At 39.1% G+C, this 26,267-nt stretch overlaps 1 protein-coding gene and 1 long non-coding RNA gene across 3 annotated transcripts in view; one reads left to right on the forward strand and one right to left on the reverse strand.

The window, feature by feature from the left end:
* Window positions 1-19,252, reverse strand: part of dscamb (Down syndrome cell adhesion molecule b) — a 167,933-nt gene extending 148,681 nt beyond the window's left edge. The window contains exon 1 of one of the 2 annotated variants that reach the window (XM_082180611.1): window positions 18,476-19,252. In XM_082180611.1, coding sequence (XP_082036737.1) covers window positions 18,476-18,518 — 43 coding nt within the window. In that variant the 5' untranslated portion in view covers window positions 18,519-19,252. The remainder of the gene's footprint in view (window positions 1-18,475) is intronic. The other variant, XM_082180610.1, reaches the window with a different exon arrangement.
* LOC309506799 lies at window positions 18,937-19,535 on the forward strand. Its single transcript, XR_014208918.1, has 2 exons — window positions 18,937-19,074; window positions 19,320-19,535. It is a non-coding gene; the product is annotated as an uncharacterized lncRNA (long non-coding RNA).
* Window positions 19,536-26,267: the final 6,732 nt, after the last annotated feature.

The raw sequence follows: 26,267 nt of genomic DNA on the forward strand, positions 1-26,267 counted from the left end.
CATTTCAAAACGCTCTCTGTCCACACCAGCGTTTTTCAAAAGTTTCTCATCCACACTGAAACGTAAAAAAAAAAGATAAATTCACCTTACAGCGCATGTGTAAACCCTCATAAAAGCTCACTGAGATGATACGGACAGAACCAGACATAATCACGTTATCACGCAATTCTTCTGGCAGGATCATTTTATTTAGCACAATATCTCACCATTCACTGATGCGTCCAGGTCACACTCAGTCACTATTATCTGCTTGGTCTAAAACACAACTGCTCTCATGTATTGCCGCAGGACAGCAGATGCGAGTGAATTTTCTGTCATCTTTGCAGGACTGTGATATGAAGAGTGAGCAAAGTAACATATTTTAGCAACAGTGTGAAAAGTGAATAGCACATAACAGGCACAATACCAGTATAAACATGAATATATATGGGTTAAATATGCGTCACATGACTAAACTTACGTCATCGTTTTCAAATACCTCCATTTTCACAGTCCACACTACAACGCGAAAACAGAGTTTTCAAATGTATCCGCTTTGGAGAGCGTTTTCAAAAAGCGTAGTTTTCGTTGCTAAAAACGCTGTCTCAGTGTGGACGGATGACCAAACCGGAGAGAAAAATATGCATTTCCAAACGAAAACATATTAGTGTGGACAAGGCCTTAGGGTGTGTTCACACTTGTAGTTCTTTTGGTCTGGACCAAAAAAGAAACCGATACATTTAGTCCTGCTTGTTAGTCGTGTTAGTCATTTTTAACACTGAACCTAAAGATACAAAACAAAAATGACATTTTGACATTTTATATTTTGTCATGGAACTAATCGAACAAACAAAACAATGCTGTGTTCTGGGCTAAATGCACTTTTGTATGTGCGTACATATGATGGTATTTTGACCAGCTGAGAACTCGTAAAGAGCTCATAAAATGTGTAAAGAAGTCAAAACAGCGGCAGGATTCCCTCCGTCACACACATAAACACAGATCTGCTGTGAGGAGACGCGGTTCTGATGCCTGAGCCGAACTGTGATGGGCAACATCACAACTATGACGAGAAAAAAACGGTATACTTGAGCATTCTGTCTTATATTCTGGGCAAATCTGTTCGGCTGCATATAGTGTGCATCTTCAGTAAGATGTATACTGACTGTATTGTTTTAATATCACTGTCTTAGTACACTAAACCTAACTGGCCGGCTGATGAGGAAACCCTTGTTTTGTCCTCCAGGGGGGTGTTCCTATAAAGGTGTGATTCCACAAGAAAACTATAAATATCTCAAATGGCATGTATCATGTCTAGAGTCCAGTGAGATGTACCATTGAACGCTCCACACGCGTGCTAATACTGCACAGATCTGAGCCGATGTGGAGCTTCGTTCCCACCCAACTGGTTGTAACAGGTCTGGTGTGGATATGTGGGATATCTGCTTCCCAATGACAGGCTCTGTCAAGGGCCTGGGGTAATTAAGCCTGCACTCAGCACACCGCCTGGGGGGCTTCGGGGGGGGGACGGGACGAGACGAGGTGCCGAAGGGAGCGGCTGGGGACGGAGGACAAGGTAGGGGTGAGCAGGACAGGGTTTTTGCCACTGTGAGTATGCACTTCTCTCCTACAACCCCCACAGGCTTTAGCACTCGCAGCACTTGCCAAATGACTGTCTCCCAATTTGCTTTCATGAATATTAAGCAGGACATGACAGACGAGAAAATGCCTGCCGTCTGCTCGCCTGTGATATGTGCAGACAGATCGGCTCTCTGATGTCGGCGAAGGGTAAAGCGTGCCGACTGTGGCCCTGCGGTGTGCCTCTGATTCCCGTTGTCATGTTTTAAACGAGCGAACGTGAGCGGCTCGTTAAGAGCCGACTTGGCAGCGGGCTGAGATCGGAAAACGAAAGCGCCGCTGACTTTAATGTCTGAATTTGCCCAGCTGATGGCACGAACAAGGCTGTTAGTCAGGCAATTTTCAATCTAAGCACTTCCATATTCAAAAACTTCTAAATCTATTATGGCGAGCCACTTAGCCAAGTACAGCAAAGATAATATTTATCAACGATAGTGTCAGGTCGGATCTCTGGAGCAGATGCTAAAGACTACTGACTGACGTCTCTTAATTCCAAAAGTAATTAACAATTATCACATTAATTTCACCTTACACACTACGTTACACATCCAATCCATTTCTAGACTTTCTGAGAGCATGAACAGATGACAAACACAACAGTTTTTTAATTAATTCTAATAAGCACTGTGTATCAAGAAGATACAACGATTAGCTACTGCCACATTTCATCAATTTAGATTTTTCAACTAGGTGTTTGGATTTAACAGATTGTTATTTACAAGAATATACTAGAATAATATACAAGATTAAAGTTCAACATAAGCCTATACTATGCAACTATCAATATAGTGGAGTCTATATTTTTTCATCAGTGTCATTTTTATAAACATGACCCAATATAAAATGAAAAAAGTACATTTTGTAAAAACTCAGATTTGTTAGCATTAGCAGAACTGATTAGAACACAAAAAAATATGTTCTAAGAACGTTTTGCTAACGTTCCAATTAAGATTCTGAATATTCTCTGAATGCTCAAAATGTCCAGTTTTTAAATGTTTTAAAGTCCCCCTGTAGTCAATAATTATATCCCTTAAAACTCATCTTAAATAAATAAAATAAATAAATAAAATTTCCTTGAACTTTTTTCTTCATGCCTTAAAATATTTTGAATGTAACTCTACACCTCATATGATAATGATAACTCAATGTAACTGCCTCATTTAGTATATGCGGTTCTATGAATATGCAAATAAGCCCCGCCTCCACTCACTCACACCAGCTCAGAGATACACTCGTTGACGATCACACGTTGATCTGATTGGTTACAAGGTAGTTTGTGACGTCAGAAACACCAGCGATTTCAAACCGCGTTTCGGTTCACTGCAGTTTTAAGGAGAAAATACTCAACAATGGTGTTGACTGATGAATTTACACATGGTTTGTCTCAAAACATATTGAAAACACCCCATAAACATATAAACAACATTAAAAGCTGGATTTTCACCACAGGGGGACAAAAAAATTTAAAAAATCTTGGTTATTCGAATGGGAAATTCCATTTGATCATTCTTCAAACTTTATGAGAACATTACTTTTAAATGTTCTTTGAACGATATGAAACAAGTAGGAACATTTAAAAAACGTTAAACGAACATACAATTGAAACGTTTCAGGAATAAAAGTTTATTTACGTTTGTTCCTAATTTTAAGAGAGCCTTGCCAGAACATTAGCCAAAGTCCTGTTTCCTGTTAGCTGGGAAGCTGGGAAGGCGTCTGAATAAACACAAAACACATTGTCATTGGCGAATCCGGCCAATCGTGGAACAGCTGTGTCATCATCAGAGCTTGTGCAGCCGTTCATACTGCACAGAATGAGCTTCAAGTCAGACACTAATCTAATTCCATTCACTTATCGCCTGGCACACAAAACATCTGCTCCAATCTGATTGGCTGGCTTTTTGTTATATTTGAGGCATTTAAGGATGTCACAAGTACTGTAACAGTATTTTGGTTCCACAAAATCTGATTTGTGTTTAAAAAAAAAATCATCTCTGATATTTGATTGGGTCTCATCTCAGATTAGATATCAAATAATCTTTGATGATCAGGTGACCTTCAAAGACCACATTGCAAAGACAGCACAGGTTTTTATTAGGTTTGCATTGCACAACATCAGAAAGGTCCTTCCTGAATAAGCCTGCTGACTCCTCATCCAGGCACTTATCATTTCAAGACTGGACTATTGCAATGCTTTTCTGGCTGGACCTCTAGCATGTGCAATCAAATCTCTACAAATGATACAGAACGCAGCAGCTCGGCTGGTCTTCAACGAGCCCACGTCATGTCATCCAAGATGTTCATGTCTTTCTTTCTTCAGTCGAAAAGAAATTAAGGTTTTTGAGGAAAACATTCCAGGATTTTTCCCCATATAGTGGACTTCAATGAGAACCAACGGGTTGAAGGTCCAAGTTGCAGTTTCAGTGCAGCCTCAAAGTCTCTACACGATCCCAGCCGAGGAATAAGAGTCTTATCTAGCCAAACCATCGGTCATTTAAAAAAAAAAAAAACATTTATTTACTTTTTAACCACAAATGCTTGTCTTGCCAGTCCACGACTTCACGCATTACATAATCACGTTGGAAAGGTCAGGCGGTAACCTGACGAAGGCGGAAAAATATAGGGTGAAAAACTCCATCTCATTTTCTTCTCCAACTTCAAAATCATTCGACATTGTTGTTTTACCTTTTATTTTTATGTGTATTTTTTTTGTAAAGGGTATTTGACCTAGTCTTTGCACGTTGGCTTTGTAAGCACTAGGTACCGACATCACGCATGACCTTTCAACATGATTACGTAATGCGTGGCGCATCACAGAGCTAGTGCAAGACGAGCATTTGTGGTTAAAAAGTATATATATATTTTGATTTGTTTAGAAAATGACAGATGGTTTGGCTAGATAAGACTCTTATTCCTCGGCTGGGATCGTGTAGAGACTTTGAAGCTGCATTGAAACTGCAATTTGGACCTTCAACCCGTTGGTCCCCGTTGAAGTCCACTATATGGAGAAAAATCCTGGAATGTTTTCCTCAAAAACCTTAATTTCTTTTCGACTGAAGAAAGAAAGACATGAACATCTTGGATGAAGTCGGGGGTGAGTAAATTATCAGGAAATGTTCATTCTGAAGTGAACTAATCCTTTAACAGTTGCTGCTTGCATCAAGTTCAAAACATTGATGTTTGCGTACAGGCTCTGCACCCTCCTACCTCCACTCACGCTTACGAATCTACACCCAAGGGCCTGCGGTCAGCGAGTGAGCGGCACCTCATGGTCCCATCACAGAAAGACAAATCTCTTTCCTGAACATTCACTGTTCCTCACTGTGGGAATGATCTTCCTAACCCTATCCGGACAGCCATATCCCAGCTAAGAACTCATCTTTTCCATGAACACTGAACTGCAGCCTGCTGATGTTGAGAATTCAAAATTATTTCTGTGCTTTTCCTATTTCTCTCCCTGTGAAACGTAGTACCAGCACTTCTCATGTTATTGCCTGCTTAGGATGAATTGCTTTGTTGCATTAGTCATTTGTAAGCCGCTTTGGATAAAAGCACCTGCTAAATGAATACATTTAAACACAGATATAAATATGTGAATAAGGCCTAACAGTGTGAATTCAGCCTAAAGAGGAGTTCACATTAAAGTTGGCACCAAATAAAAATTCATCCTTTCGCTTTTCTTAATGTTAGATATATAGATCATATTGTGAACGATTTATCCATGCATTTTACCTCATAATGTTTAATCAAAATGTAATAGCTGGACCTTTTGCTGAAAACGGTACACTTCTCTCTGGTGACGTATGCAGGACTCTAATCATTTAGTCCCCTGCCAGCTCATGTTCATCTGCCTCCACTTTTTAGTGAAATGAACACATCTGAAAAATCAATCAACAACTGATGCAAGTCCCCACCCTTTTTTTTAATTTATTTTTTTATAATCCATTACACTCGGATGTACATCACAATACGGAAGAAAAGGAATCTTCAGTTTTCTGTGACTATAACAGCGATTGGCAGCAAAATAGCAAAATTGTGTTCATCTGAAAGTAGATAGCTCTTGATGGCTTGATGGTTTGAGTAAATCATGGGATAATTTTCATTTTTGGGTGAACTATCCCTTTAAGACACAGGGTGCATTCCAATTCATGTACTTGTGCACTATTTTATGAATTGAGCAAAGGATCCATCTGTTGTATCCTTCATTGCTCTGGGAAAGAAGGACGCATTTGAAGGAGCCTTTGAATTGGGACAGCCTTCGTCTTGTGACGCAATCGCCCTTCGAAGGATGCAGCCTCTGAATCGGGAGTTTTTTTTTTTGCTTAATTAAAGCAACACTATGTAACTTTTCAACCTTCATAATATATTTCCAAGATCCTTGTGATGGTACATCGACTTACAATAGGTTGAATGACACGTCTGCCATAGCCTGACAGGGTCTGTATCGCTTTTACTGGCACTATGTAACTTCGGGGTTCGGGTAGTAACCAGAGCACAAAAAGAACTACAAAATTCGACTGCTTTACGGCATACGTCACTTCCCCCCACCACTTCGTCAAATTTGGACGTGAGAGGCCAACCAGCGTTTGTTTTCGGCTTTCGTGCGTATTTTTTTGTCATGGGGGTTGTTTACACCTGGCCACCTCATGCATTTTCTCAGATCGGATAGCTATCCGATCGTGAAAAATCCAGGTTTAAATGCCCTCCGAAACGCATTTGAGACGGATTTGAATCCGATCCCTCAAACCACTTCAGGAGGAGATCTGAGACGCATTCCAGACGAAACTGGACAAGTGTAAATGCATATGGTTTTTGAAACCACATATGTAAATTGTACTCCTCCCAAAAATGCTAAAAAAAATTAATAAAAAAAACGTGTGAGAGCGTTGTTTAGGCTATATGTTATATCCAGATATGACGACGCGCTGGAACACGCATCACCGCAGATGAGCAACTGCATCAAGCCAACGTGCAAACTATCGCAAATCAAAGTGAAAGTAAGTCGCAGACGCTTAACACACAATCTTCATCATTAAAAGTAAAGAAACGAAATGATCTTACCAGGGCTGTTACTGCTCTCTCTTATTGCGGTCTTTGATTTTGAAATTTTAGCTGATGATCTATAAAATGCAGCTCATATCTGTTGCTTTCGGTGACGTGAACTCCATTAAATCTGCATATAGCGCGAGAATTGAAGATCGAATTTAAATCCGTTTCGCAAAAATAAATTTATGTGACCAAGTGTAAATGGAATCGTTTTGATAAATCAGATAGCTATGCCTCACGAATTAGTTTGCCAGCTGAACTCAGGTGTTGTGAGGTATATTTATCACGTAGTCCTGAGGGATATCAGACGACGCTGTTGACGTTGATTCCTGCGATTATCATGAGCACAGCTTTCAATATCTCACATAATTATCATAAATAAGCCTAACGTAGAGGTTGTAAATAGTGTAAACGAGCACAATTTGCAAACTATTATGATAAATTGCAATAATCATGTCTAATGACATCATAACGGCCAATGATATGAAATAATGCGACGTACATTTAACTTAATTGATGTTATCTGGCATTTTGTAATGTTTACATTCCAATAAAAACAACACAAATTAAATTATACAGTAGGCCTAGACTATAGACTATTTACTTGTGATTTAACTGCAATCATGTAAAAACGTTATAATATAATATATTTACGACAGTGCACGTATTCCACAGTGACTCTAGGGGTCGCTCTTTGACAAAAACACAATTTCTACTTAGTGTGGCTTTAAGTGCATCATCCAGGTATTTAAAGTGCACTTTTTTTTTTTTTTTTTTTCTGTCTGAATACACTAGTGCAAGTAGTGTATTCAGACAGAAAAGAAAAAAAAAAGAAAAAGTGCACTTTAAATACCCGGATGATGCACTTAATTAACCAAAAAAAACCTCCCGATTCAGAGGCTGCATCCTTCGAAGGGCGATTGCGTCACAAGACGAAGGCTGTCCCAATTCAAAGGCTCCTTCAAATGCGTCCTTCTTTCCCAGAGCAATGAAGGATACAACAGAGGGATCCTTTGCTCAATTCATTGAGCTCCAGTGACAACAGGATTTGTAAGAAATTGTCAAATTACACTTTTAAACGCAAGTATTGGGTTTCAACTCAAATATCTAATGAAACAAATGTAAAAAATATATATATATATTTTTTAAAGCGGTTCAAATGTTGACATATCTTACTAAGATGTGATTATATATATTTTACACTCTTTATTATATACAGAAATGGACCATGGTGAACATATTTAGACAGTTTGTGAACACTGTTTTGTTTTCAGACAGTTTAATATACAGTAACTTTCCAAAAAGTCTAATACAAACGTTACTGTTGTCGTCAACGGCAGCTGTCACAGTTGCTAGGCAACAAGAACAATCCTCTGCAGGCTAGACTGTCCCACTTAACAACGCTCAGTCTGACCTTCGCGGCCTTCGAAGGGTGCAGCCTCTGAATCGGGACGCAGCTTTCATGCAATCAACTGTCACAGTTTTAGTTACATAGCGAAGTGCTATTAGACTCCGATGCTGAATGACAAAAGACTAAAGCATAAAATTCACAAACTACACGGTAAAGTATATAGTGTATAGTGCGCCATTTGGGATGCAACTACAGTCTTAACATAGTGGCTATGTTTATGCAACTGGCCCAACCATATGAACTATATGTTCTTAGTCAGAGATCCAAGCCAATCTTATGAGAAAACATAATTGTTTTGCAAAGTTGCAATTTTGTATGATGTAGGAAAACTAACGATTTGTAATAAAAATAAGCTTGCAGCCTGCACCCCAAAACCTGGCCTCAGTGGGACATGAGCACCTCATAGACAATGTATGAACTCGATTGTACGCATTCATACGAATTCGCCAACAATTTGCCAAAATGCAAAAAAAGTTACGAATTGTCATTGACTTTATTGCACAATCTTGCAACACAACACAGGCTTGAAGTAAGAAACAGCAAAAAAGAGCAAGATTTAAAGTCCCACTGAAGTGCCTTGGAGCGCGTAGCTTTGTTTGATGCATTGACGTAATTTCCACTGAAACAGGAAGCTAAGGCGGGACATATTGAATGGCTCCTCCCCCATTTCAAATAGCCAATAGCGTTTAGTTTACCTCACAGACTGCAATTCGTACTTGACAGCGACATGGAAGCGAATCCGAGCGCTGATGATACGTTGGATTCAATAGTAGAGCTGTGAATAAATTCTAGCCGTTTCATTCATAACCAACAAACAGTTGGAAAACAGAATAAAACTCGAGCGTTTGAGCAACCAAACACACATCTCCATATTGCTCCGTGAAGTGTAAACGATCGCTTTGGCCAGGTGGTGTTTATAGCATAGGGGGCGGAGCTTTAGATTCTAGAGAGCATTTGATTGGACAGAAGATGTGATGAGAAGCTGAAGTCTGCGGTGATGTCATAAAATCCCGTGATCCATTTTAGCGGAAGTGAGAGACTAAGTTTTGAATGCTTGTATCTCCTAAATGCGAATTTGTCATTGTTTTGGAACACACCAGCTTATTCATAACCTAAAGGCTAACATATTCATACTAAAAACTAAAAAACTTACATTTTGATTTCAAACTTTAATAATGTTTTAATTGGAAACAAATTAACTCACCAAACTATGAATGTACTGAGGCAAAACCATGTACAGTGATAATCACAGTTATATCATCTGATAGTACCACAATACTTATATATACCATGGTAAATGTCCAAAAAGCCAAAGTATGTATGGTGGTGGTGGGGGGGGGGGGGGGGGGGGGTATTGTCATGGTATCATGAGTAGTACCGTGTTAATTTTTGGTACTTTTCTGTACCAATGATTATTTGTAACCACTAAATGTTATCTGGTTAGCAGATTAACATGATGTTAGCTATTTCTTCTCAACCTTTAAAAAAAAGGTGTCTAATCAATAAAATCTGACTTCTAATCTTGGCGCTTCCTAAATAAGAGTCTGTTATTGGACAGGGGCAGAGGGAATAAAAATTAGGGGATACAAGAGCTCTTTAGTGGGAAGTCAAAACTCAGGGAAGTCAACATACAGAGAAGCCTCTATCACACGGCTCAAAGGAGAGACTATGAGACCGGTGTCCAGAGAGGCCGTCCTGCCTCGACGGTTCATAATGATGTAGAGCATCTTTACAAACAAGCATCCTGCCTTCATTAGAGCCAGCGAGAGGTCCAACAAGAGCCCTCATTGTGGTCAGCGCGACTCCGGATAGTGGCTTTTCCCCCTGCTTGGCACGTAAAACTGTTCTGGGTTCAGTAAAAGACTTCCTCTGTGTCGTCTTTATCATGGTGCAGGTGTCTGTTTCAATAGCATCTGTACACATCCGTCTATTTGAGCTTGCAAAGGCTAATGCCCAGCTTGGTTAGCTGTGTGCGCTAGTCAACTCGCGGCACAACGATGCCAAACATCACAGTCCACGTCTCAGTACACCTGGTCATTACTGAGCTCCTATATAAGACAATATTTCACTATCTCTACAACTCAAATGCTATATGATGATTAATGACATTAATGACACTGATGCTAATTTACTGACAAAGACTACTTGAAAGACTTGGATTCTACACCAGGTCCAGTTTCAGTAGTATGGTTTTCAGGATAATTGCAACTGATCACCCCATTGATAAGAAAATGGCTTTCATTCAGTAAATGTCTATAAACGCTATGGTTTTGTCACGGTGTAGCATGAATCCAGACAGCATCACTGATTTCATCACCAGAGACTATTAAGCTTTTTACTAAATTAAGATTATTTTCTGTCATTGTCAACTTTTTTTAAGTCAACATGAAATGCATGTTATTCCAAGTATAAAACAATGTTTATCTTTGTAATCGTAGAAACAAAGAAAGAAAGAAAAGTTTTTCTGACTTAAAAAAAAAAAGTAATTTACTGTGATACTTGTAACGCATTACAAGTAATGCGAGTTAAGTAATCAGATTACTTTTTTCAAGTAACTTGTAAAGTTACACATTACTTTTCAATTCAGAACAAAATACCTGAGTAACTTTTTTAAAATAAGTAATCCAAGTTACTTTGTTTTCCCATCTATTGAATGACAGCTCTTCTGTCCTCGTGAAATCGTGAGTAAGTGCAGAGGTGTTGTGTGTAAACATGATGATTATTGTAGTTGTAGACTAAATGTGAACATGCATTTACTCATCAAAAAAACAAAACAGATTCAGTATTCCTTCAAATTAAACATTATAAAAAAATCTGAAGATTACGCAAACCTGCAACAATTAAATGTTAAATTACATAAATATACTTTATGTATTTAATCTCACTTTATTAACCAATGTGTTTGCTGCTGTATCAAAATGTACTTTTAATAAAAAGTAACTTAAAAGTTACTAAGTAATTAGTTACTTTTTTAAGGAGTAACACATTATTGTAATGCATACTTTTACAAGTATTTTTATGATAAATGATTTGCTTGTTAACATTTCAGCCTTAAATGAGCTATAAATGTAAGCTAGTTTATGTTCAATACCCGTCTAGCGATGTACATGTATTTTGTGCTAAAATATAATTAAATAACGGTTTGATTTTCTAAAACATCTATTGCATGCCACACTAAGGGAACAAAGTGAGCATCAATGCTCACTGGTTTTCATTGTGCATTGGACTTTTTCGTGAGCGAACGTTTCAGTGCACTGCAAGACAGCCCTTAAAGGGATAAGTCACCTAAAAATTAAAAAAATTGTCCTCATTTACTCACCCTCATGTTGTTCCAAAGCTGTATATGTTTCTTTCTTTTGTTGAACACAAAAGAAGATATTTTGAAGAATCAAACTACACAGACCTCCATTATAGGAAAATAAATACTATGGAAGTCAATGGAGTCCATCAACTGTTTGATTACCAACATTCTTCAAAATATCTTCTTTTGTGTTCAGCAGAAGAAAGAAACTCATACAGGTTTGGAACAACATGAGGGTGAGTAAATTAGGACAAAATGTTCATTTTTGGGTGAACAATCCCTTTAAAATGGCCGACTCCCTTCTCAGAGCCCCGACTACTGAACCAGCGAGCTGATTGAGACGCACCCACGATTTTCTTGAAATTACCATGAAATTATTTTCTTCAGATTTAAGCAAAATTTCCCCCAGATTCACATTATCATAATGCAAAAAATAAAAAATATTTACATTCTCATTCCTGTAATCCAAAAGAAAATGACAGTATCATTGTTATAATAGGGAAATGAAATCATCTTGTCCATTAACTACTGGATTTGAATAAGAAGAAAACAATATTTTAATTTTAATTGAAAATGTATAATAATATTATAAATAAAGATAATGCCACAATGCGAATAACTACTACTACTACTAATACAGTTATAGTGAATACAGGTAAAAAAACATTTTTTGTTGTTGTTTTTTTTTGCCAAAATGCCCAATTATCCCGAATTAACCCTAACTGTCCTAAAATAGACTACATTTCCTTCAAGCAAAATATAATTTCTTTTACTTTTGATTTTAGAATAATATATGACCTGGCCAATTTTTGACAGTTGTATCTAAATGGACAGGTTTTGTGTGTGTGTGTGTGTGTGTGTGTGTGTGTGTGTGTGTGTGTGTGTGTGTGTGTGTGTGTGTGTGTTGTTGTTGTTTTTCCGTTTTAGTATGAAAGTGGTCCATGTCCATCTGTAGGGCTACAGCGCTGTGGTGTTTCCTGAAGGAAGGACACAGTGCACCCCTCCCCACCCCTCTTCTCTGCAGAGTGTTTCTCTTTTCATTTCAGGTTGTCACGTTTCTTTTTTTTTTTTTCTTCTTCTTCTTCTTCTTCTTCATGTGTGCTAGCAAGGTGACAGGAGACCGCTGCTCCACACAACCAAAGCCAGCCAGCCAACCGAGCAGACACAAATATATTCAGAGCATTTAGTACCCTGGATTAATCGAATTATAATTTAATCATCTGATCAAACAGCAATTAGCATAATCACTTGTGGGGAACAGCTGATAGAGGAGAGAGAGCAACACATAATAAACCTCAGGCAACTGCCTCTCTAATGAGACATTTAACTGCTAAAACACACATCAAAAAGCAACATCTTCATGCTTTCTGGAGCTGAGACAGCTGTTATGAGCTGAAGGACAGTAATGCGTTTCAAACGCAGCCATTTAACAGGGGAAAGTGCATTCAATTATATATATATATATATATAAAAAGGTCTATCCAATGTGCAAACTGAGAACACAATTATTATGCAATATAAAAGGCATTTGTAATGCAAAAATGACAACATAACTGTCATTAAATAAATGTAACAAAATGATTTACACTCTGAAAGATCTTGTTTTCATTTACTATGATTATGCAGCATTTACAGCAACTATGGCAGAAAGTTACGGTTATCATGGTCAAATCTTGGACATTGGAATATGAAAACCATATTGATCCTGAATACTGATTCCGCAACAAAGACCTTCAACATATGGTTGATGGCATATGCGGTGCAGGGAAGAAGATATACGTGTGCGATTTCATTCTCTAAAGAGACTGCGACGTGAATAATGTTGAAATGAATAAGAACACGACCGCACCGTTAAACGCATGTCCACATCACGCCGTACATTCAATGCATGGCAGACATCTGGCAAAAGTGACAGTGCTCTGAAAGGGGGCAGCTAAAAATACCAAGCACCAACTTGGTCTTACATCTTACAGTCTATGCCATGTTTAAAAATATATCACAATGTTGAGAAAGCAAGCTCTGGTCATTTGTCACCCTGTCACTTTCTCCCACCTAGGTCAGAGATGCCTCAGCCTACATTCCTCTCTCTGCCTCTCTTTTTAAAAATAACAAGACAGCGGTGGAGGGAAAGCACATGAATACTGAGATGCATGCTCGAGATAAAAGTCATAGGACAGTGTTTTACTGAAGGCATTGATGACAGACACAGTCATTTGGTTTGATGGATATTAGGTTGATGTCATTTGCACATATTGTAAAGATAAAGCACTGCATAAAACAGAAAATAATGAGGTTTTTATTTTATTTTTACAAAGTCCTCGTCCACACTTATTTTGTAAAAAAAATAAAAATTAAATACAATAATGTGTTTCTAACGTGATAACCTTTTTTTTTATATATATAACCCTATATATATATATATACATACATATATACATACATTTCTAGAGTCTCAGAAATAAGCAAGCCTCTTGGAGTGTAGTTTCTATAAAATATAACAAGCTAAAATAAGAAATGATGATTATTGAACATTAAATTAATGATTTTTCAAGTTTTCACGGTCAAGGCAAGTGACACATTTCCTTTCTTTCCTGTCAAAAAATAAGGAGGTTTTAATTTCATTTTTACAAAGTCCTCATCCATTACTTATTTTGTCACAATTTTTTTAAAATACAATCTAATGTGATATAACCCTATATTTTTATTTATATAACCTTATATAACCCTATATTATATATATATATATATATATATATATATATATATAACCCCATATATCGCAATTTTTTAAAAGTACAATCTAATGTTATATAACCCTATATTTTTATTTCTATAACCTAATATAACCCTAATATATATATTTTTATTTTGTGTGTGTGTGTATATATATATATATATATATATATATATATATATACACACACACATTTCTAGAGTCTCAGAAATAAGCAAGACTCTTGGACAGTGTTTTAAAAGTGTGGTTTCTATAAAATATAACAAGCTCAAATAGAAAAATGATAATTATTGAACATTAAATTAATGATTTCTCAAGTTATGTTTTCACGGTAAAAGCAAGAGACACATTTCCTTTCTTTCCTTTCTCTGAGTATTAATACGAAGGATGAGAAACCTTTTTTTTGGAGCCACATTTAAATGTGATAAATAATTATTTCAATTTAAATAAGAATTGTTTGAAGATGGTTCCCTTAAATGTTGCATGGTTTTGAAACAAAATATAGTTCTAGATCCAGCAACAACAAAAAAATACTAATAAATACTTAAATAATTAATTCATAAGTAAATTTACAGTATACAATTCATACCTAATGAATAAAACTGACATCACAATGTGACAGGCCAACCGTTTCTCCATGTTGTCCTCAAAATGACCTCTAAACATGTTTGTCCTCTAACATGACAACGGCAGAGTCTTTCTCAGTCAACAAATCATCTTAGCAATACAGCTCATTTCATTAGGAATATGCTTTTTGGCATTTTGTGGTTGAATTGCATCAACAACACTTTACATTACAGTCCTTCATGCATCCTTAAGTGATAATACAGTCCTTAAGTATAAGCACATACAAACATTGTAATCTAATATTATCCAAAGACAAACGGTTAAATCAGTGGCTAACATTAAAATCAGTGGGTGGTTTGACTCATTCAAAGTCTCATCTCGATGAAAAGATCCTGTTATACCACATGTGGCAAGGAAGCAGAAAAAACCCCGGCTAAATTGCTAAATAACTGAACAAAATGAGCAAAAAATGACACTGTGAATTGCTACATAAATATGTACTTGAGGATGTGTGTGGGGGGGGGGGGGGGGGGGTGTTGAGGACGCGAACTCCGAATCTTTAAATAGGTAATCGAGGATTGCAGGGCGCAGGTCTTACAGGACTATCTCACAAACCGGAACAGATGGGCCTCTAATCAGCAAACTGCCTTAATTGCCCCCAATAGATTAACAGTTGCACACAGCCAAATTTACTCAAATCATTCCTCGCATTTCTCCTTAGACTCTTGAAGAAATCCCAGTTAAACCTGAAATGAAGTCATTATTCTGGATCATATCATTCTGATTGCTTTGGTATAATTCAGTTAGTGCGAGGACTGAATAATCCCCAATAACGACAGCATGTTTTCGCACAGGATTTAGGGCGGCTGAGATTATAATCCGCTGTGCGACTTTTGCATGTGTTTTTGTGGACAACAAGTGACGGATTATAATTTTCGAGTAACAGATCCGAGGCAGTTACATTCCTCATCCCAAGCGCCTTATTGTATTTACCCTGTTTTGCTTTAAATCAAGGTGCTAAAAATTCCTTTTTCTGCTGAAATTCTTGTTATTGTTACAGTGTAATTACATATTTAAGTACTGAGTAATATTAAGCAACTATACATGTACTTACTATAGGGTTAGGGTTAGGATTAGGGTTTGGTTGAGGGTTAGTTGCATGTAATTATGCATAATTTACTGTTATTGCTATGGTAAGTACATGTAACATATGTAACAAGGACTCTGTAAAATAAAGTGTTACTAAATTCTGTTATTAGATGTAGAACTTCAATGCATGCATTTCTTTGCACAACATGGCTGTCGTGCACATGAAACAGTCCAAGGGTTTGTTTTTACTTATGGTATCTGTTAGACAATGCTGCAAATAAGAAAAAAAAAAGTGTTATAAATATTTTTTTTAATGATTGAAATTGAAAACATTGATTTGATAATCACTGATAAAAACATGTTCCTAAACAGTAACAATAAGATACCTATTCAACCGATGCTCTTTTATTGTACATCAGGGGTCATTCACACACACACACACACACACACACACACACACACAACGGCCTTATTTGATACGTGACTATGGCTCTAATAATAGAGGTTTCCATAGTGACAGGCCAAGCAGCATGTGATAAAACTTCTAGACTAGAGGCTTGAATGTTCTAGAATACAGTTGCTTTCTGAGATGAGAAAGTGGCCGCTTACTGTATAACGGGAAGGTTGATTATTCTCAGATCACAGAAAAGGGGGTGCAGAACAAATCATATTTGTCTAGTTACATTCATAACTTTTCCCCAATTAACAAATTAGCATATTAAGATGTCAACAGCTAACTTAAAAACTGCTGCACGTATAAGACACGAGCTGGTTTTATAGGAACACATGTACGGCAGAGAAATAGCCAAAATCCAGGCAGAATAGAGAGCGTTGGGGCGATGGTGACTGATGAGTTCTTACTGCTCTTTTATGAGTTTCAGCTGAGGCAGGGTGGCGCAATTTCAATTCAAAGTTATTACAAAATACATCTCAATATTTTTTTATTTTTTTTATTTCATATTCTCCCCGAGTGAGAAAAGCCTCGGTGTTTCGAGCTCAAACAGCAAGAGTAGAGGGTGTATTTATCTCCCTTCTCTGAAGAAGGGGATTATTCTGTTGTTTTCTTTCGTAACATCCTCACCGCCTCAAAATGACTGCCATTCAAAGCTTCACATTGAGGACTCACTCCAGCATTTGCCAATAGCCATTTTACATCAAATCTTTTTTTTTCTTTTTTTTTTCGTCCAAGCATGGGTCTCTGTTTTCCCCTTTTTTCGCCTCACGCAGTAACCTTCCCTCGACAATGTCTGTCTGTCTGCAATTTTTCGAGAAGATAAGTCTATTTTCCCGTCTCGCTTGATTCTGTTTTTCCCTCCATGGCTCCCTCCTTACGTACACACCCTTCCATGTTTGCACCTACTGACCATCTCTCCAGTTCTGCTGGCGAATCACACCTTTTTACACTGCTGTGAAGATGCAGTACTGAAAACAGGTTGAAAAGAAAGGAAAATCATGCTTAAGGCACAATCAGCCTTATAAAATATAAAGATGGCTTTAAATTTCTAGCTGCACACACACACACATACACACACACAAACATCCACGCAGGCGCAGTCCCTTAAGTACACACACACACACACACACACACACACACACACTTATTAAGGCGTTGTGTAGTATTTTTCATCTACTTCCCTGCATTTGCTTATGGACATTTATTTTATTTTTTATCACTGATTAATTTTTGTATGCTTCATATTACAGTCTCATTTTAGATATGCAATTCAAAAAATATGACCATCAAGCTAAACACATAATTTGTTTTTAAAGACTTTAATTTAGCATATAACACATTTTGCAAAAACAGATAGGCCCTGCATAATTGTGTTTTATGTGTGATAACATGTGATCAAGATTGCATTATGTTTAATTTGATCATATTTCATTTTCTCTGCTATCCACCTACTGTGAGGCTCAAGTGTACAACAGGGGTGTATTAAAAAAAATAACTGGATAAAATAACTTCATTTGACGTGCCCGGATGAAATATTTAAATATTCACGGGGTTAATTGTGTGCCGTCAAATGATTTTGATCACACAATAAACCAATTAAATACCATTCCTCAGTTTATTTATAATCATCGTAAATAAACAAAGCCTTTATAAATTAAACAATATATTCCAGCCATTAATTAAATTCAATTTGACTTGGTTGATTTAAAACAGTAGTTACACGGATGGGGAAGGGCGCAGCACATTTAACCAATTTAAAATACGTTAGTCATTATAGATAAAAAAGGGGGGGAAAGACCTTTAAAATACGATATGCAACACTGAAAATCGAAAGCACATGGATGAGTAGCTTCTACAACACTCAGTGTGATAAACAAGAGGTCACGTTCATTAACATCTTCCCATGCGTAAAACAAACGACAAGAAACCTGTGCAATACCTGCCGGTGGCCCCTGTGTGTGTGTGTGTGTGTGTGTGTGTGTGTGTGTGTGCGTGCACAGGAATCATTATATGAGGCTTTTTGCAGTACGCAGTGCTTATATAGTGCTGGCATCATCAAGGCCATAATGTGACTAATGTAAGGTGTGTTTTTTCCCCCATAACTGATTAGAGGAGGGAAACTCTCCCAGCCTATAGGTGACCCCCATGACACCATTAAAAATCTTGCAATTAATTTGCATACAGTACACCTTTTCCTGAATGTCCTGATGAGGGTAAATCAAGTTTGAAATTAGGAAGAAGAAAAAAATGAAGACTAACCATTCAGGATGCTCTGGAGAAAGAGAAATGCCAATATCCACATGCCCCGCTGCGTTCAATCCCCAAGCTAGATTTTCCTCTTTTCACTCCGCACACTTTGTCCACAGCTTTTTCCTGATCCCCCACTCAGAATGCCAACAGTAAGGTTAAAACAAAAGCCAGTCCAGATTTCCTGTGCCAATGACTTGATAGGATCTCCACCGTGCGTATTATGTGCGCGCTTTTGCGCCCGGACGTTGCGCATGAAGGATGTGCGGATGTTCTAGTGTGATTGTCTTGGTTAAAGCTCGGATGCTCTCCGGATGCTGCTGTGCTTCAGGGGTGGGGGGGTGGGGGGTGATGCTGGATGCTGGATGCAGGTGCGATGCTGATTCAGGAGCGCCTTTCAACGGAGCAGATGGTGATGCGGGAGGAGAAAGAAAACTTTCAAAGCAAAAGCAACGGTGCCGTTCAAGCGTTTCATTTAAACCAAGGGGAACCAAGTATTTTAGAAAAAAAGGGAAGAAAAGGAACTAAACAGGGGAGTATAAATCATAGATGTTTAATCAGAAATGGGAATGGAAAGAAAGTCCGGAAAAGCTGAAGCGGCAGGAACAAAGGTGAGATCCCAGAGTCAGACCATCTTCTTGAGCACCTCTCGCCGTCCAGCAGGCTGCAAGCAGGCGCATCTTCCTCCTGCGTGGCGCTTTAATCGCATTGGTTCGTGTGCTGCTAACCCTCTCTGCCTCAGAGCATTAGAGAATAACCCTCTCTCTCTCTCTCTCTCTCTCTCTCTCTCTCTCTCTCTCTCTCTCTCTCTCTCTCTCTCTCTTTCTCTCTCTCTCTCTCTCTCCTGCCTCCACAGCCTGGCTCACTGCTCACTGCCTTAAAGGAGCCGAGACACTCCTCTGAAGGATGAAGGATGAGGAGGACACACCTATTTCAGGTGCGCACTTAGTATGAACGCGGGAAAAAGTCCCGCGCGCTATCTTAGCTCGCGAGTCTTAGTTATCAACGTGTCAAAGACCTTCTCCATGCATTTCTAGGTTTGTTAAAATTAAACTTTTTTAACCAAACTGTACTTTTGTCGTGTTATCGTCAATGTGTGTAAGATTTAAAAACATGCTAGAGCATTCTTTAAAGTTCACAGAATAAACTTTTAGCGGATTTAAAATGTATAAAATGTCTTTCACTTCTGGAAAACATCGATAACTTACCTTTTTACTCAGAGCCGTGTGCATGTTCTGCCCATTAAACTGAAAATGTACCAGCTGCTAATGCTGCAGGCTAGTATTAGTAAATAACAAATCTCGATTCACTTATGCGATGTTGTTTGAAAGAGTTCTTCAGCCGTTTATTACTATATGCTCGTATGAATAATCTGATCACACCACATTATTTATAGTCAGTAGGCCTATTTTTGCGCTTTGTGTCTAAGACATTGTTTTTCTGTCAATTGCTGATAAGAGTTTTTGTTCTTAAAAATTAATTTAGTTTAATTTAATTTAATTTAAACTGTTGTGCCTGACAAAGCCTGTATACGGTTTTTTTCATGTTTTGTTTTTCTGTTTTATTATTAGCAAAATAGAAGAGTATGTTACAAATACTAAAGCCTGTATACGTTTAAACATACTGTAAAATAAACTCACCTCACTTTAAACCATGCACAAGAAACAAGACTTCTTTTCTAAATATGATGTCGGAAACTATCTAATTGAAATTAAAATAAATTCAGAATTTTGAGAAAGAAATAAATTATTTTAGAAAAAAGAAAATGGTGATAGCTTGTGAATCTGTACATGTTCAGTTTTTCCTAGAAGACTGATACAAGTATGCATTGGCTCTACAACAATTTAAGTACAGTAGCCTACATCTGTGGCCCAAAACATCCTTCTATTAGCAACACATCTCTGTGACGTAGATGAGGTTTTGTGAGATACCAATTCTGTAAGCTCAACTGTCTGGAAAACGTTCTTCTGATGTATATTAAGCCCATTTTGTTGACTTTAGCTGTTGCAACATTTTCACCATTTAATGGTGTTGATACAAAAAGAAATATGCATTGAATTCTCAGCACTTCATCAAGGGGGCTAGAGCTAACATTAGCATAAACTGTCCTGTTTTATGGCCATACATGCATGTTGGAGTAGATCATGTTAGAGCATTTAAATGTCATGCTATTAAAGTGACTGCAAAGATGGCAATTATTTAAACATCTCCCAGATACTACATGCATGACTGGATGGTCTTTTTGATGTGGTCTGTGGCTATATATCGAGAAGAGGACGGGACCAAGTACTGATCCCTGGGGCACCCCCTTTACATGCATTGACACCCCTCCTCTGTAAGATACACCGATACTGTTATTTTGTCTTGTCCTTCTTCACCCAATACTTTAAACCCAAACTGAACCCAAATCAATCATTTTTTATGTTTATTTACTCGATGAAAATTACAACATCACTGCACAAGTATATATTTGTTTATCATATTCACTTAAGAAATACTGAAACAAAATAAACCATAAACATTGTAATAAGATTATTCTTCTGCAATCCATATTCTACTGATTCTGTCATTTAACTTCAATCAGATTTTTACCCCTCTGTAGATTATACAATGGCGGGAAAAGTTTCTTTAATGTGAAATACTTTTATGACAATGTGTAATGTATATCCACTGGAGGCAAGCTTATTGAGAATCCAAGTGCAGTTTATTACAAACAAGATCAAACATAAAAGAAAAAATGTTACTCAAAATGAAGACATGAACATGAACAGACTTACAAACAGTGAACTACAGGAAACAATACTTGACCAAGACACATGGCAAACATGAGGGCTTAAATACACAGACTAATTACAAGAAGGGGCACCTGTGGACAATAGCTGCATTTCCACTGTCGGGCCATTGCAAGCCAGGGCTTTAAACGGGCCGTGCTGGGCTAATAGCCTCGGGCCAGTATAGCACCGGGCCCAAAATCTGCTGCGTTTCCACTGTCAGGCCAGAAGCTCCACAGCGCTTCACTAAAACACGCCCGTAACACGCCTCTCTGGAACAACGTTACACTAACCCATCTTTTCACCAACAAATGGAAGTTTTATCAGAAAACTAATCAGAAAGAAATCACTGGAAACAGCGTGATCGCAAAACAAACATGATAAAAGCGACCGTTTTTCTGCTATTTTTGTTGTTTACTTGAATATTTAAAACCCAAGCATTGATGTTTTACCACAGGTTTACAATAAAAAGTGATACATTGATCATAATGAATTAAATGATGTAAAAATTGCACATTAGTCACACAGAAATAAATGACCGTTACGTCTATTTCACAAAAGAAAGAGGACACACTTACTTATTCAGTCGAGGCTGTTTCTGTTTATTTGGTAGTTACAGGACATGTTTACATCACATTTAGAAAGAATGATAATTTCTACAAATATGCCACCAAAAGTACGACCTGAGGAGCTTTAGCACTCTCTCGACTCCCAGTAGGCTACAGATATTTTCAGTCAGAGAAACAGAAGAAGCTCCCGAAAAGAAAGTTGCTTTATTTTATGATAGTCCTGTATAAAGAGACATAGCTTACTGACACATAAAATAAAAACATGATTATGATAGCCTTTATGATTTGTCTGATTTCTTCAAGCGTTCATATTTACTATGTTAACTATGGTAATGGTTAGCGTGCATAGACTTTTGCATCGTGTATAAATATGTCTACCTTATACGGTGATCAGAATCCACATCGGATCACAAACAGAAGGCATTCAAACATGATAGTGAGTTTTGAGGTAAATTATTTTAAAAGTCTTTAATGCTGACAGAATCATCCGGCGCTGCCGTCTCCCGACTCAGGTAAACCCCGCCTCTGTTCGTAACCACTCCTCTAGCCCGAGCTGGCCCGCTTTGGACCAAGGTATTCGACAGGCCAGAAAATCCTGGCCGTTGGCCCCGAGTAAGCCCCGAATCAAGCCCTGAATCAAGCCCCGGAAGTGACAGTGGAAACGCGACTGGCCCTGGCACGCACTAGCACGCCCGGCCCTGGCCCGACAGTGGAAACGCGGCTAATGATCAGACAATTAACCAATGACAAGACACATGGCAGGATCACATGACAAACAAGGAATCACATGACCAGACACAGAAACATGACAATGACAAAACCAAAATGTTACAGATCCGCCCCTCCCCCTCTAAGGGCAGCTCCCGACGCCCAACAAAATCAATACCAAACATAAGTCGAGGAGGGTGGTGGAGTGGAGGAGGTCTTGGGGGAGGGATGGTGGGGCAGGCCCGTGCAGGGGGACAGGACATGGGATGTGGCATGGCGTGGGCGGGCCTGGGCCGTGGCATGGCGTGGGCGGACCTGGGCCGTGGCATGGCGTGGGCGGACCTGGGCTGTGGCATGACGTGGGCTGACCTGGGCCGTGGCATGGCGTGGGCAGACCTGGGCCGTGGCATGGCGTGGGCGGACCTGGGCTGTGGCATGGCGTGGGCTGACCTGGGCCGTGGCATGGCGTGGGCGGACCTGGGCCGTGGCATGGCGTGGGCTGACCTGGGCCGTGGCATGGTCTGGGCGGACCTGGGTCGTGGCATTGCGTGGGGGGACATGGGCCGTGGCATGGCGTGGGGGGACATGGGCCGTGGCATGGCGTGGGCGGACCTGGCAGGCTATGAAGCCTCCAGGGTGGCATCAGCAGTTCAGGGGGCCAGGGCGGACCTGACAGTTAAGGGAGCCAGGGCGGATCCGACAGTTCAGGGAGCCAGGGCGGATCCGACAGTTCAGGGAGCCAGGGCGGATCCGACAGTTCAGGGAGCCAGGGCGGATCCGACAGTTCAGGGGGCCATAGAGGCACGGCCTCTAAAAAAGGGGCAGCTATGGGGTTATGCTCAGGAACAGACACCGGCTCAGGAACAGACGTGGCGGCGGCCATCTCTGCTGAGGTCTCAGGTTCAGGCGTGGCGGTGGCCATCTCTACTGAGGGCTCAGGTTCAGGCATGGCGGCAGCCATCTTGGGACGAGTCTCTGGCATGGCGGCGGCATCTTGGGACGAGACTCTCAAGCTTATTGAGAACCCAAGTGCAGTTTATTACAAACAAGATTAAACATGAAACAAAAACATGGCGTGGCATGATAAACTCAAAATGAAGACATGAAGACATGAACATGAATATTAACCAATGGCAAGACACATGGCAGGATCACATGACAAACAGGGAATCACATGACAAGACAGAAACATGACAATGACAAAACCAAAACGTTACACAATGACATCTGGATCACGTGCAGTGTGAAACTCAATACACCAGTCCTCTCTCAGGAGCACACTGTGTGAACCACTGACTGCTATTGTCATGTCATAAATCAGGGTAACTTGTACCCTCAATATACATGAAGGTAACATTCAATCACAATACAAGCAATGACGAGTGCAACAAGTGCAAATTGTGATAGATGCAAAATAGCAGGACTTTCTGTCCTAGTAGTGTAAATAGTAGTTAGATTTTATAAATACTTAATACTGTAAATCAGTGTTTCCCAACTCAATTCCTGGAGGTACACCATTTTGGATGTCTACATCATCTGACATATCTATTTCTGGTCTTGGAGTCTCTACTAACGAGCTGATGAGATGAATTAGGTGTGTTTAATTGGGAAGATGTGTAGTGTTGGTGTGCCTCCAGGAACAGGGTTGGGAAATAGTGGCAGATATTATTTGCACCCCAGTACATTATAAAACAGTATGCAATAATAACAGTGTTGGCGTCATGAACGAGCCCGGGGTGTGGCTTGGAAGGGGGTGACTGACTACTTCAGTCACTGTGCCCCTTACTTTTTAAAGTCATAAATAAATGCCTTATTGGCATTAAATGCCTTATTGGCCCTTAACCCTATTGAACCTGCTGATGAGTAAAGGTGTATCCAAAGGTCCAGAAAAGGAGCCAAGTTTTTTTTTTCTTTCACACGCATCAAAGTATTCCACTCCTCTGTCATAATCAGCCATTTCAATATACACATACGCAAGTTGACAGTCAGTAAGTCAGTCCTGGTGAGAGCGGCCCCTTTGTTTTGACAACTCCACTGAGGCCTAGTGTTCCCTTACAACCAAACACACACCGGTCTATCGGCGGCCAAATGTCAGCCCGCTGACTTCCAGACATCCTGCAGAGGATCAGGTTTACCTTTCACTACGTTGCCCATTAGCCAGGAATAGATCCGTCTAGAGCAACGCCATATGATCTCTTTTGTTACCTTAAACAATAGTGGCGATAAAGACATGAGGCACGTGTTGAGAACTAAATATAACAACATGTAAAGTTATTCGCTGGCTGTACTGTCACTAATGCGCCATTTTCAAATACATGCCCATGAGAGCCAGAATTCACCTTACAGATCATCATTATTTAATCAACCCTTGTGTCAGTCCCAACTTGTATGTAGTTATTTTTTTCCATGCAACACAAAAGTAGAATTAGAATGGAAAATGAATTGCTAAAGTGTGTAACAGACACCTTTCATGCGAGTTGTGTCAGAGGCATGTTGCTACATTACGCATGCTATACTTAAGGGGAAACTTAAAATGACTGATGTAGCATCAGTTAAAACTTAATTCACAACAAACTGACTGGCAATATCTGGTATGTGCAAACACAATTCAGCCCTCAACTTCCTCCCAAACTAACGGTTTCACTGACACAGTCTTAGCACACTGTTTTGAGTGACTTAAAACTAAAAATATCTTAATAAAGCCATAATTTATTTTACACTAAATAAATAAATAAACATATCATTTTGAACAGTGATCTCCCCTTCAAAAGTTACATGTTTTCATGTTTCTGGTCTTATCTGGAGACAATATTAAGAAATGTAATGTGATGTGTCTGTATGAATATAGACTAACAGCTCCTTTTAGAGCAGCACAAATGAGGGACCAGAACACGTAGAATGGACAGACATTTGCCAAGTGTAGATGAAATATAGATTCAAAAACATCCAATGTCCTATTTAACTATTTCACATGTGTTGCTATGCATTTAAAAATGTGTTGGTAATTTTAAAATTGTGAAGACATGTTATTTGATTGGCTCAGGAGACAGCTTTTTTTTCCTGTCCTCTCCCACTGTACAAGAATGGCTCTTTGGGGTTTGACATTTACTATAAGCATCACTGTAAATAATAATAATAACTTTTACAAAAAAAATAATGTAAGGTAGGGTGGTAGCCAAAGAGCACAAATAAGTCTCAGTAGTAGACAAACAAAAACAGAATGCAGGAGATCATTGGAGAGTTAATAATAGGAACTTGGGAGATTGCATACCACACATGAACAAATGAGAACATACAAGGATTAACTGGGGTTAATCACAGGGCTTAAAATACACAGGGCAAACAAAGGAAACTAGAAAAGACACAGGTGAAACCAATTAGTAACTAAGGCAACTAACTAGGGAGAATTCAGGGACTAAACTGAAAGGGAATACAAGAAACAGAAACAGAAACACAAGAACAAAATGACAACTCTTACATAATGACAGCCCCCTCCTAGAAGGCACTTAGGAACTTGAGGGGAGGAGGAGCCTGATAGAGCCGAAGGGATGGATGGAGAGGCACGGATGGAGAGGCACAGCCGGAGGCCCAGAAGTCCACTGCTGAACTAGGACGATGATGGACCAAGGCGGAGCTGGAGGATTGAGGGAGTCCGAGGGATGATGGGCAAAGGCGGAGTCAACGGACTAACAAGCCAAGGTAGAGTCATGGGCCCGTAGGCCTGAGGTGCAGCCAGGGAATCCGCCTCACAAGGCC

Source organism: Leuciscus leuciscus (genome assembly GCF_965113295.1).
Source record: "Leuciscus leuciscus genome assembly, chromosome: 9".
NCBI classification, from domain to species: Eukaryota; Metazoa; Chordata; class Actinopteri; order Cypriniformes; family Leuciscidae; genus Leuciscus; species Leuciscus leuciscus.